Source organism: Schistocerca gregaria, chromosome 8 (assembly GCF_023897955.1).
Source record: "Schistocerca gregaria isolate iqSchGreg1 chromosome 8, iqSchGreg1.2, whole genome shotgun sequence".
Lineage (NCBI taxonomy): Eukaryota > Metazoa > Arthropoda > Insecta > Orthoptera > Acrididae > Schistocerca > Schistocerca gregaria.
The window spans coordinates 306,424,261-306,439,042 of record NC_064927.1 but is presented as its reverse complement, the minus strand read 5'-3'; the positions used below and the strand labels follow the sequence as shown (position 1 = coordinate 306,439,042).

Here is a 14,782-nt window from a genome sequence, read left to right as displayed (position 1 = left end):
TCTTGTTATACGAGGTATAACATCTGAACGCTCAGCAATCTTACTCTCTTACTGCTACATCTAGGTTCTGTACCTCTTCCATTTTTCGAGTCATTTTTGGTTCATTACTTTTTTCTGGTGTCATGTTCTCAGATTGTAGGTAAACGGGTTCCACAGAATAGGACCTAAGGAAACTGCAGGCACCCTGTGAACGTGATACCCTTCCAAAATCCGAAAACAAAGACGAGAGGACGAAAGTCAACGTCAGTGTGTCTTTCCTTGTTACTGAAATATTGGACAGTCACAGCCAGTAAATCTGATGTGCCGTGATAGAAATGTGTGTCTCCATTACATCTAGACGCTCTCTACTATCTTGTTCGTATTCCTGATCGTCCTCGATTATTGGTAGAGTGGTTGTCATCGCTGTATATGAGTATAAGCTCACCGAACCAAATATTGGTCAAAGCCTGAAAAGAAGATGCTAGCCATTCTGGAGCGCTGTAGGTGGTATACGACAGCTGCCTCGCGTTCATGTGCCCCTTCTTTGGTGACGTAATTCATGGCAGTGAATTGGTGTGTCTGTGTCAGCCGGTTTTATGGAGTCATTGTGTAATTTGGTCACTGTGGAGACGTTGCGAATTGCATGACACAGATATCATGTTTCGATGTATGTGGTCCAGTCCTTCCCTGCCTCATGTGTGCTATGTGAGGGAGGCTGGGTTGACACGCGTACATATATATCTCAACTCGCCAACTATGGGTTAGTCACGTAAAAGGGGACTGTGTACTGAGATTTGTACCTGCACTTAGTCAGTTAGTCCGCAAGGTCTGAGGTGGATATGTTGAGTAACTGGTTACAATCTTGTTTTATGGAGACAGAGTAGCCTGTACCTACCACAGAGTGCTGCCACATACTCGTATACTATCACCATAAATTCGAGGCCTAATGCTAGTCACCGAGATTGGGGTAATGGCAGCAACCCTGTCAGCTAACCTTCTTTGTCCCAAGCAGTAGATTCTGTGATGAGTAGCTGTCTCCCTGTCAGCTAACCATGACTGTACAACGATAAATTGACTGTGTTTGCTCCACCCAATGAACTGACCTTCGTTGACCCACAGTACGAGTAATGGGAGTCACCCTGTAAATTAACTGTCATAATTTGTTACGATTTTACTATAACACAGCGATGTGTGGGGCAATTATTTACAATGGATCTGTAGTTGGTGATGCGTGGAGGGTGACGTAATATGTAATTTCTACTGTGCGATAGCGTAAGGTACTGATATGAGTATAAGGTAATAAATGTTTCGTATGGCAGGCATAGGGTCAGTGTTACATTCGGCTGACTTTGAAAGACGACTGTTTAAAGCATAGAAACCCCTGTTTCCTACCTCTACAAATGTTAAATACTGCTTTTCATGTAGACAATAAATAATGGCCTCGATGCTATACGGCACTAGTTGTAGACATAATCAACGTCTCAACTAAAAGTGGAGGCATCATTTCATGATAGTATCTCCATATTGGGGCTTTATCATCTACAACAAGCTTTGATAAGCAAAACTCATCAGTATTGTGTGGTAGAAGAATCAGTTAACATGCTTTGCTCCAAGGTGCTAAGCACCACTTAGCTTTTAGGGAAGAACACGAGGCTTTGATTTGTCGTTATTATGAGACGACCTGGACAGTCTTGTTACTGACATTGGGAACATAAATTCTCCGAAAATGGCATACTCTTTCACAAGAAGAATTTTAACAGAACAATATTATGGTGATTAAAATCGGTGATCAAGTGGACTGCCATGAACAATAATTTGGAGAAGGGACGGTCTGTAATATTAAAGACGGTACTGTGTGCTACATTTAACAATTATCTATGTGGTAAATTATCCATGGTCAACTCTGCAAAATATGGCGTGAAGGCAAAACTGTCATTTCTCTTACACTTGGATGGTAATATGTCAGCTACAAAGTGCTGGAACCATTTTCAGGAAACATCAAAATCCTATGGCTATACCATATAAAGTAGAATTGGATGACATCAAAATGACTGTCCTAATGCATCAGGTGCCTCGAATATTGCAGCTGCTTTGTGTAGACGACTAGATATAACACAAGATTTTTCTGTAATTTTTCGCAAAATAGAGCTGTGGGGTCACCTAACATTAAACCACCTCCTTTGAGTTCAAGGACACTTCTGACGAATAAGCAATGTCATGAAGAGCAACAATGGGACAGTTGGATTAGGCTGTTTAAGATGACTGAACTCCAATTGTAAAGATATGTGTGTCAAATTACAATCACAGGATACTGACCAACATCTTATCGATTTTATAAAGTGTCCTCGTATGTGTCTACAAAAAAATTTACATAATCCTTGGCTAAAGAACATAGTATTGCCAGACTGGAAACAACGATGTAGAGTTATATGCTGCGTTCGTACCTGTGGAAGGCTGATTAAATATATTAAAAACCAACGAATAGTACTAAAAATGTGCTCCAATACACACTGCACCAAATGCTTCTCTGTGGTATAGCTAACAGATCAGTTGCTGTGTTATGTTTAACAGTGTTCTGCTGCAGCAGTAAGAATATGCAGAAGTCGACTGGTGTAAAAATCAACATTCTAGACAGTACAGAAAAAGGACATAACTTTTAATTATACACCTGAAAACTATTAGAAACTGTCAACTCAGACTCCAACAAGGAGAATGTACGTAATATACACAAGTGTTAAATCGAAGGTTAGGAAACTAATTTTTCTAAATCAAGGACAGTGGTGTCCACAATACTATGAAATAAAGACATTTCCAGATTGGGTCTGATTCCCACAAATAACATTATTCCACTCTTGTTTAATAAAAAGATCCAAAGTATCAAATAGTACTGAATCATTCTCATTCAAAGTAATTTTGCCTTTAAGTACGGTTAATGTATTACACGTACCCAAAAGAACGCTGGAAACAGAAGAGCTAGTATTCGAAAAACAAAAACTGGATTATTTGGCGGAAAAAATTGTTGTGAAGGAAGAAAATAAACTGCTGCTGGAAAAAAAGCATCGCAGATGTGGAAGCAATGTTTACAAACTACTTTAAACACAGTCAATTGCAGAAATATGCAGATGACTAATACAAGGCAACAACTTATGCTGTGAAATCAAAGGAATATTCCAGCATCTTGAGGCACCGGCAGACGCAGAAAAGGATTGATCCGATGACGTTTACTGTATTAAAAGACATATGAAAAATCAGTTTATAAACATCCATTCCCATCCGGATCAGTTCAGCAACGATAGCTATATTGTACCTAAATATGATGGCCTGACCATTATGCATCGAGGAACAGAAAAGCTGTTTGTAGAGCGTAAAACAATCAGAATAACTAAATTTAACAATCACTTACAATAATGCTTAACTGGAAATTTTAGATGGGAGTTCTGCAAGAACGTGGCAGTGAAGAGTGCACTGTTTTCGTCCAGGAAGGTGTGGAATGTTTTACCAACCGTTCAGCACCAATGTACTGAAGGCATATAATATTCATCCATTAGCAAACAATAAGACGTGGAACGGGAAACTTCCACAATTCGGGAAAACGTGAAATATTTTGAAGCTGCAGAAGACGTTTAGTTGCTTCTAAGAGACCCAAAGGAGCCCAAGACGGTCAGTCATCAATCGTATAGAGGGTGGTAAAAAGACGAGTGCTCATACATTCACCAACCGAGGACCAAAGAAGGCAACGTTAGGTCACCAGCTGCTTGTTAAATGCTTATTTCCTTGAGAAGTAATATCTGACCAGTGGGATACCTACCAAACTTGTGGAAACGCCTCGCAGATGGATTCTTTAGTTTAAAATAACGTGTTAGCGAATCTTCTGAAATACTGCTCCGGGAACTGACCCACGAGCAACTCATGACAGATTAGAGCAGCGCGCCTATACTGTTAGGGTTTTTGTTAAGAAGTTGTTGTCGGTAACAAAACGTTCCTCTGAGAATTTAACTCTTCCAGATAGAAAAACAACTCTCTATCTTTACCTTAGCCGCGCGGATTTAGCCGAGCGGTCTTAGGCGCTGCAGTCATGGACTGTGCGGCTGGTCCCGGCGGAGGTTCGAGTCCTCTCTCGGGCATGGGTGTGTGTGTTTGTCCTTAGGATAATTTAGGTTAAGTGGTGTGTAAGCTTAGGGACTAATGACCTTAGCATTTAAGTCCCATAAGATTTCACACACATTTGAACATTTTTTTGTTACGTTAGAAAAGAGTTTGCCAAAAATTTGAATAGACAATCTTGGTAGTAAATGTGCATCAGGCGTCAAAAGCACAAGTTGTTATTTTAGAATAACAGATAAATCCGAAATATTTCCAGCCTAACTACGACTTAAGATATATAAAATATCTGTCGACCTACGATTTTCGGAAGTAAAGTGAGGTACATTTTCCGAGGAGAATTAGATATGAAAATGCTTTTTGAAAGATGCTGTAAGGTTCTTAACGTAAATGGGGTCGGCTACAAATGACAGAGGAATCGCAATATGACTGCTTTATTTTGAGTTGCACATTACACTATTTGTATTGTTCAATGTACATAACTGCACAAGTTCGGAAGTCAACAGTTGTGGCACTGTTAATTAGGTAAGCCCATTCTACCACAGCAAGATGGTACGACACCAGATGGATGAATCGGGTTTTAATTGTCCTGAGACTAAAAACCTCATAAACGGCAGAGAGACTTCGGTTTCTTGTTGACCTGCGGCCAGGCACAGTATAAAAAGCAAAATGATATTGGATTGTAATTGTATTGAGAGTGGCGCAAGACACGTTCAGTATGCTGTTCACCGTTACCTGCCTCAAGTTGAAATAGGGAAACAGCATATTTCACAGTAAATCGTAGTGTCTCGGGGGTCACGTTCAAAATGCATTGCGTAAAACGTGTCTTTAGTTCAGGTACTTTCCTAACTGGAGCACTGATGGCAACATCTTGCAGGTACCCCACTGCCAGAAGTCACACGGATGTAGACCGGGTGATCTGGACGACCAGGCTACAAGAAAATGACGGCTGATAGTTACAGCGTTTCCGAAACGCTTTTGCAGCAACCGCTTCACTGGCTGTGCAGCGTACGGAGCAGCGCCATCTTGCTTAAAAATAATGTTACCCTCATTTCCACGCTGTTGAAGCGTTGTAGTGAAGTTGGTGCGGAAAAGTGTCTCGAAGCGTTCACCAGTGACAGTATAGGTAACGGGATCCATAGAACTCCTCTTTGAAATAATGGAGGTCTGCGATAAAATATGTCATCAACCATCCACATAGACCCGTTTTCAGAAAGAAATGGTACTGGTTGACGTGTGTGCTACATTTTCCTTCCTCATATTCTGCAATTCTGCGGATTGACATATCCTTAGATATGGAAATGGGCTTCTTCTCGCAACCTAATGTTCCTTGACCATTCATTGTCCGATTCCATGAGAACAAGAAATTCCAGCGCGGATGTTTGTCTTGCTGGCAGATCAGCAGGAAGAAATTGCTGAACTTGGGTGATGTAGAATGGATAGCAATGTTGGATGTTTCGTAGCATTTTACCCCCCGTGCTCGCAGGCATGACGAATGTTCGGGCAATTCCCCGCGCACTGAAAGTTTGCACCCCACCGCTCGACCCCTCTTTGCGAAGCTGTGGCCACATCTGTGACAGACGTCGGATCAATTGCTTTCCTACCTTTACCATATTGCACTTCAAAAAGATCCTTTACTAGAAGTAATTTTGCATGGGTATTCACTGGTTTTTAGCTTGATCCATGAGTAGCAACTGTCGCACGGATTCGGACCAAGGGTAGAGACTTGTGTCCAGTGGGAGTTTAGGCTTGTCTTTCGGAGGAGCGTCAGCTGGTGATAAGTATATGTCGCAACCAAATGGTTCAAATGGCTCTGAGCACTATGGGACTTAACTTCTGAGGTCATCAGTGCCCTAAAACTTAGACCTACTTAAACCTAACTAACCTAAGGACATCACACACATCCATGCCCGAGGCAGGATTCGAACCAGCGACCGTAGCGGTCGCGCAGTTCCAGACTGAAGCGCCTAGAACCGCTCAGCCACTCCGGCCGGCATACGTAGCATCCAATGCACTGCTCGGACCAGAGTGGGTGCCGCTTTACGCCAGCTTCTCGCATAATGCACCCTGTGCAACGTGAAGTCGAACAACGTAGCGTGCTGAACACCTGTACTAGCACACAATCTTAGTTTTTAGACCCGATGCTACCGACGAAAGCGCTTTGCAAAGGAACTTTGGGCCGTACCGACGGGTCGCCATCTGAAAAACCTTTGCAGAAGGTAGTCAGTAACAGAGACCTCTGAGCTGCTAGAGAATACTTCAGCTGCAGACACGGAACAATAACATGATCCGGGGAAATGGGAAAGAGGCGTCTGCACATAAAGAGAACGGCAGTTCTGAGAGTCAGCAGCAGCAGATCACGACGCTTGCAATTTTTCCACTGAGTGCAGAAGGTTGTGAGAAGTTGCTGGTGGGACTAGGGAGGTATAAGAATTTCCCAGCGTTTGTAGGGACGTTGTTAGGGCAGACGAAGTTGCGCGAATCTTTTGCTTTTCTCGAGTGACTGAATGTTCATTTACGAATCGGCCAGTGTTGTTATTTGCATGTGGTAATTTTTCATTCTTCTGGCGGATTCGGGCAATCACTGTGTTACCAGTGCATATTTGTCTTCCTGTAAGTAAATCGTAGATTATGGTTATAATGGAATGTAGTCGAATTAAGTCGGGTGATGCTGAGGGAATTAGATTAGCAAATGAGACATTTAAAGTGGTAAAGGAGATTTGCTATTTGGGGAGCAAAATAACTGATGATTGTCGAAGTAGAGAGGATATAAAATATAGACTAGCAAAGGCAAGGAAAGCATTTCTGCAGAAGAGAAATTTGTTAACATCGAGTATAGATTTAAGTGTCAGGAAGTCCTTTCTGAAAGTATTTGTATGGAGTGTAGCCATGTATCGAAGTGGAACATGGACGATAAATAGTTTGGACAAGAAGAGAATAGAAGCTTTTGAAATGTGGTGCTACAGAAGAATGCTGAAGACTGGATGGGTAGGTCACATAACTAATGAGGAAGTTTTGAATAGAATTATGGAGAAGAGGAGTTTGTGGCACAACTTGAGAAGAAGAAGGGACCGGTTGGTAGGACATGTTCTGCGGCATGAAGGGATGACAAATTTAGCACTGGAGGGCAGCATGGAGGGTAAACAACATAGAGGGAGACCAAGAGCTGAATACACTAAGCAGATTCAGAAGGATGTAGGTTGCAGTAAGTACTGGGAGCTGAAGAAGCTTGCACAGGATAGAGTAGCATGGAGAGCTGCATCAAACAAGTCTCAGGACTGAAGAGAACAACAATAAAAACTTGGTTATATCCCATTTTCCTAAATAAGACGTCTTTGCCGGGATATTAAAGTAATCGATTAGGACCGTCCCATTTAAAATATTGTCAATTTTCCTGATTTCTTCATTTCCTGAGATCGAACAGTGCCTGTAATAATTTCTTATGCGCGCACACGTTACCACAGAATTTTATAATAAAGAAGGAGTTTTGTGGACCATTGTTTCATTTCACAGCTAGATGATGGATGATTACCCTGTTAATTACGTTTTGTGAGGTGTAACACCAGTGTCTCATGTTTGCTAGAGCGACGCCTGTACTCTTCCTATTCTATGTGTGGTGCCCGATTTTTCATATACCTTCGAAAGACCAGAAACCACACATATGTTAGGGAAACATATGCCTTGACAGCATTTCATGGTATGTTCAGTGTGAATGCACCCTATTAATGATGACGTAGGCGTGGTGCACAGATTTTTTTTATGATGTTTTTGAGGAAACATGAATTGAGGCGTGTAAGAGAGGGATTAACATTGCCAATTGCGAGGAATCCACGGAGTCTGTAGCATAGCGATTTAATTTCATTTTATTTTATATTTTTTTTTGTGCTGGGGCGAAATTGTGGGTGATGGTCTATGACCCAGTGGTAAGACGATGTTCTATTTGAAAGTGCATCAATCACGTTTTGACAGGACGAGTATCTATGCAATGGAGGAAACCCATTGAGCAGTAATTAAAGAGATTATGATCTTTAAAACCCAAATCTTTTGGCGACGACAAGGGAAGACTATAACTCAAATGTATGCTAACATGGTAATTACACTGTAAAACAAATATAAGCTCAGTGACAGGAGTGTTAGTATCGATTAAATTATTATTTAAAAGTGGGAGATCTTTAGGAAGAAAGAAAATGAGTAGTCAGAGTTCTGAGTAAGATCTTATTGACTAATTTGATCTGTTATAAATGGAATACAGAAACATGAGATAAATCTTGTAGCAAAACTGTGCGACCCACAATAGCACTGCTTGAGAAGTATTTAGTTGTGTAATGGTCAATGCAGACACTAACATTGGTGAGGTATCAGAGAGACGTCTGCCTGTGGATATCTCGTGCCAGTGAAAACAGTACTTGTTGCAGTTAATACACTCCTGGAAATGGAAAAAAGAACACATTGACACCGGTGTGTCAGACCCACCATACTTGCTCCGGACACTGCGAGAGGGCTGTACAAGCAATGATCACACGCACGGCACAGCGGACACACCAGGAACCGCGGTGTTGGCCGTCGAATGGCGCTAGCTGCGCAGCATTTGTGCACCGCCGCCGTCAGTGTCAGCCAGTTTGCCGTGGCATACGGAGCTCCATCGCAGTCTTTAACACTGGTAGCATGCCGCGACAGCGTGGACGTGAACCGTATGTGCAGTTGACGGACTTTGAGCGAGGGCGTATAGTGGGCATGCGGGAGGCCGGGTGGACGTACCGCCGAATTGCTCAACACGTGGGACGTGAGGTCTCCACAGTACATCGATGTTGTCGCCAGTGGTCGGTGGAAGGTGCACGTGCCCGTCGACCTGGGACCGGACCGCAGCGACGCACGGATGCACGCCAAGACCGTAGGATCCTACGCAGTGCCATAGGGGACCGCACCGCCACTTCCCAGGAAATTAGGGACACTGCTGCTCCTGGGGTATCGGCGAGGACCATTCGCAACCGTCTCCATGAAGCTGGGCTACGGTCCCGCACACCGTTAGGCCGTCTTCCGCTCACGCCCCAACATCGTGCAGCCCGCCTACAGTGGTGTCGCGACAGGCGTGAATGGAGGGACGAATGGAGACGTGTCGTCTTCAGCGATGAGAGTCGCTTCTGCCTTGGTGCCAATGATGGTCGTATGCGTGTTTGGCGCCGTGCAGGTGAGCGCCACAATCAGAACTGCATACGACCGAGGCACACAGGGCCAACACCCGGCATCATGGTGTGGGGAGGGATCTCCTACACTGGCCGTACACCTCTGGTGATCGTCGAGAGGACACTGAATAGTGCACGGTACATCCAAACCGTCATCGAACCCATCGTTCTACCATTCCTAGGCCGGCAAGGGAACTTGCTGTTCCAACAGGACAATGCACGTCCGCATGTATCCCGTGCCACCCAACGTGCTCTAGAAGGTGTAAATCAACTACCCTGGCCAGCAAGATCTCCGGATCTGTCCCCCATTGAGCATGTTTGGGACTGGATGAAGCGTCGTCTCACGCGGTCTGCACGTCCAGCACGAACGCTGGTCCAACTGAGGCGCCAGGTGGAAATGGCATGGCAAGCCGTTCCACAGGACTACATCCAGCATCTCACGATCGTCTCCATGGGAGAATAGCAGCCTGCATTGCTGCGAAAGGTGGATATACACTGTACTAGTGCCGACATTGTGCATGCTCTGTTGCCTGTGTCTATGTGCCTGTGGTTCTGTCAGTGTGATCATGTGATGTATCTGACCCCAGGAATGTGTCAATAAAGTTTCCCCTTCCTGGGACAATGAATTCACGGTGTTCTTATTTCAATTTCCAGGAGTGTAGAATTACAGGTATGAGTAATGGTAGAAGTAGCGACCTTTGCTTACCTACAAACCTACCTGAACTTCCCCTGTGCCCTCAGTTGATGGTTAAAGGGGAGACTTCAGTTTGCCACCACTGGGCGAGAAAAGCAGTACTCCATTCTTCCACAGTAGTCGTAGCAGTGCTGAGGGTCCAATCATCGCTCCTCTCATTATTGCTATAGACGGTAGTCGGAGGAGATTTTGGAGTGCTAATCGTGCGCAAGCTACATACACTCTGTCTATTGAAGCCACACAGAGGAAATAAAAACAGCAAGCTGTATGTGTGGCATTAGAGTACCTAGATCACAACATTATGTGGAGCGCTATCTAATACAAACTATCCGGATACCTATTAGAGGAAATAATAATGAGTTTTTTTCCATCTTTCGTCTTTATGAAGGCTTGAACTCTGCTGTGAACACTTTCAGTAAGGGGTGTAAATGTTAGTGAAGGAACAGCAGCCAAATCTTCATCAAGATTCGAAACTAGAGAAGGTAACGATGTTATACACCGAGATCTGGAGCTACGCCGGCACTCTCACTTATCCCAAAGGTTACATTGGATTCAGAGAGGGCGTTGGATAGGCCATTCTATTTCAGGTATATTGTATACGAAACGTTGTTTCACAGATGCCTCTTTACGTCAGGGTACAAAGATGTGCTGGTGCAACCAGTCCTCATCGCCGAACTGTTTCCCTACTGTAAGCAGTACAAAATACTGTAAAATGCTTTCATATCCTTACATATTTAGGGAGTCCTTAAGCGCAATAAGGGAACAACACTCTACCACGAAAAGCACCACAATAACATAACACCACCTCGCGTGTGCTTCACTGTTTTTATCGCACTTGATGCAAGTCAATGTTCTCCAGGCATTCTCCAAACACCAACCCTTCCATCGGATTGCCACAGGGTACAGCGTTATTCATCACTCCATATCATTCGCTTCCATCATCTACTGTTCAGTGCGTCGCTCTTTACACCACCTCGAGTGACTACAGACATATGGTTTATGTGGAGCTGCTTGACCTTTGTACCCCCAACCCCCCAATTCTATTCTTTTTAAAGGCCTCCTTTTTTCTTTTCTTTTCAATATCTGTCTTCCTCGACAGTTTTAACCCTCTACAGCCTTGTCTAGTACCATGGAAGTTATTCCGTCCTACTGTCCCTCCTTCTTCTCAGTGTTTTAAATATATTCCTTAACTCAGCCATTCTTTGCAAAACCTCATAATTCCTTACCTTATCCGTCGATCTAATTTTCAAAATGTGATATACTTCGATTCTCTTCGTTTCCGGTTTTACATTCCTCAAATTAAGCCCTATGTCCTATACTAGTAGACCTCTCTTGGTCAGGAGTGCTCTTTTTGACAGTTCTAGAGTTATTTTATTTCCTCGTTGCTCAGTCCGTCATGGATTATTTTGCTGCCTAGGTAGCATAATTCCTTAAGTTCATCTACTTTGCAGACCGTTGTGGCCGAGCGGTTCTAGGCGCTTTAGTCTGGAACCACGCGACCGCTACGGTCTCAGGGTCGAAGCCTGCCTCAGGCATGGATGTGTGTGATGTCCTGTGTGTGATGTTAGTTATGTTTAAGATGTTCTAAGTTCCTGGGGACTGATGACCTCAGATGTGAAGTCCCACAGTGTTCAGGGCCATTGTTTCATCTACTTGTGATCAGCAATCCTGTTGTTATGTTTCTAGTTGTTCTTATTTCTGCTACTTCTAATTACTTGCGTCTTTCTTTGGTCTACCTTCAACCCATATTCTGTAATTATTGCTGTTCATCCATTCAGCATAGCCTGTAATTCTTCTTCAGTTTCACTGAGGACTCTAACGTCATCAGCGAATCTTATCGCTCATATCCTTTCACCTTGAACCTTAATTCCACTCTTTAACCTTTCTTTTATTTTGATCATTACTTCTTCGGTGTATAAATTGGACAGAATGGGTGAGAGACTACATCCCTGCCTTACACCGTTTTTAATCCAAACACTTCGTTCTTGGTCTTCCTTTTATACTTTTCCTACTTGGCTCTTGTACATATTGTATATTATCCGCCTTTCCCTGTAGCTTACCGCAAATTTTCCTCAGATTTACGAACACCTTCCACAATTTTACATTGTGAAACTCTTTTTCCAGGTTGACAGATACTACGAACGTGTCCTGATTTCTCTTTAGTCTCTCTAGCATCATCAAATGCTACTCCAGAATTGCCTCGCTGGTGCCTTTTCCATTTCTAAAGCTAAACTAATAGTCATCTGCACATTATCCAATTCCTTGACCAGTCTTACGTCTTGGACGTAGCTTGGATACATGAGCTGTTAAGCTGATTGCGCGATAATTCTCGGATTTGTCGACTCTTGTAGTCCTCGGAATTGTGGATGATGTTTTCCCCAATGTCAGATGGTATATGGTCAGATTCATTTGTTCGAAGTCGTTTTTTTTTTACCCAATCCCCGACAATTTTAAAAATTATGATGGAACGTTATCTATCCCTTCTGCGCCATTTGTTCTTAGTTCGTCTAAAGTTCTCTTAAATTCCGAAGTCTCTTCCCTGTAAACTCTTGTTTCTTCGTCTGTCACATCATCATCAGGTCTTCCCCATCATAGAGGCCTACAGTGTACTATTTCAATCTATCTGCTCTCTTCTATGCATTTAACATGAAAATAATCATTGCACTCTTGCTTTTAATTTTACTGAACGCTGTTTCAGCTTTTCTACACTTTCAGTCAGTCCTTCTTAAAATAATCTTTTTCGATTTCTTCACATTTTTTCGTGAAGTCAATTCGCCTTAGCCTCCCTGCACTTCCTATTTGTTTCATTCCTAAGTGAACTGCATTTCTGTATTCCTAAATTTCGCTGAACATTTTTGTACTATCCTCTTTCAGCGATCAACTGAAGCATTTATTCTGTTACGCTTGGTTTCTTCGCAGCACCTCCTTTGTACCTATGTTTTCTTTCCAACTTCTGCAATTTCTCCTTTTCCCTACCGAGCTATCACTTCGCACCATATCTCTACATTCCTTAGAACTCTCGTAATCCTTTCTCTATCGTTACTGATTAGTCTATTCTCTTACGTTTCAGCCTGCTCTTCATCAATGCTCAACAGTGACCCGAGTCTATATGTGCTCGCGGGTACGCCTTACAATCTAGTATCTGATTTCGGAACCTCTGCCTGACTAACGTGTAATCTTACTGAAATATTCCTATATCTCCCGGCCTTTACTAAATATACCGCCTCCGCTTGTGATTCTTCAGTAGAGTATTCGCTATTACCACCTGAAATTTCTGACAGAACTCAATTATTCTTTCTCCTCTCTCGTTCTTGGTGCCGATCGTATGTTCTCCCATTAACTGTTCTTCTGTTCCTTGAATGGGTGACCACCCGGTCTGCTGAGCGCTGTTGGGAAGCGGGGTGGAGCAAACTGAAGAGGTACTTGACTGAGATGTAGAGGCTGCCGTCTAGTAAACTGACATACGGCCGAAAGAGCGGTGTGCTCACCACATGTCCCTCCATATCCACATTTGGTGACGCCTGTGGGCTGAGGATGACACTGCAGCCGGTCGGTACTGTTGGGCCTTCCAAGGCAGTTCGGAGGGCCTTAACTTAGTTTGGTGTGTATGTTACGTATGAATTAAACTTGTACATACCTTCTCGTTTGTGGAGGCAGATTAAGTCGCAATAATCCTGTAAAAAAGAAATTATCATATTTTTAACTTTTAAAGAACATAGTTATTATATAGGAAAACAGCGACCTGTAATAATTATGTATAAAGAGGAAGCAGTCTTGATCGTGCTCATAAATGATATTAAGAGTGATATGTGACATGTAAATGATTTGAATCAGAGGGAAACGCTGCATAGTGGTTTAGGAACTGGGTGTCACATGTGTATATAACGAACTTAAGAAGGGAGTAGTAAACACTGGAAGAGATGTGAGAAGTAGCGTCTCAAAATAGAGGAGCAAAATCACCTCAAAGAGATAAACTTGATACTGCAATCAATTTCAATTTGTCATCCAGATTCAGAGATTTGATTAAGACGTTTTTTTTTGTACATTACTGACATATATATGATTGCATTTCGAAAAGTAAAGATACAATGGCTCGCAGTCCTTAAACAGAACATTCATTTAGAAATGGTCAATTACATCTTATTAACTGGATTATTTGTTATTTTTCGACATGATCACCCCCGTTATTCAAACATTTCTTACGTCGGTGCACAAGCTTTTGTATCCCACAGTCGTAGAAGGTTGCCACCTTTTGTCGGAACCACATTTGAACTTCATCTTTGATCTCTTCATCGTCGTGTAATGATTTTCCACTAAGATGTAACTTCAGGTAACGGAAGACATGGGTGTCGGTGGGCGCTAGGTCCAGGCTGTATGGCGGATGGTCCAATACGTCCCATTTGAATTGTTTGAGTAGTGATTTGGTTACGAGCGCTGTGTGAGGCCCAGCATTGTCATGAAGCAAGCGGATCCCACTTGTCAGCATTCCCCTACGTTTGTTTTGAATTGCCCTTCAAAGATGTTTCAAAGCCTGACAATATGGAGCAGCATTAATTGCCGTTCCAGGAGGCATAAATTCCCGTAGAAGAATGCCTTGTCTGTCCCAAAAAACAGAAGCCATGATGTTCTTCGCTGAAATCGGTGTTTTGCAATTATTAGCTTTTGGTGAGTTCGAATGGCGCCATTGGATTGATTGTTGCTTGGATTCAAGTGTATCGTGATAAACCCACGTCTCGGCACCTGTCACAATGTGATCAAGGAACTCATCACCTGCTTCAGCATTGCATGCGAGGAAGTCGAGTGCAAAGCCCATCCTTTTCTTTCT

General features: G+C 43.0%; 1 protein-coding gene across 1 annotated transcript in view; it reads right to left on the bottom strand.

Moving 5' to 3' along the window:
- The window catches only part of LOC126285161 (uncharacterized), a 56,001-nt gene that overhangs the window by 28,478 nt on the left and 12,741 nt on the right, over window positions 1–14,782 (bottom strand). The window contains exon 3 of the mRNA XM_049984472.1: window positions 13,595–13,631. Within this exon, the coding sequence (XP_049840429.1) occupies window positions 13,595–13,631 (37 nt within the window). The remainder of the gene's footprint in view (window positions 1–13,594; window positions 13,632–14,782) is intronic.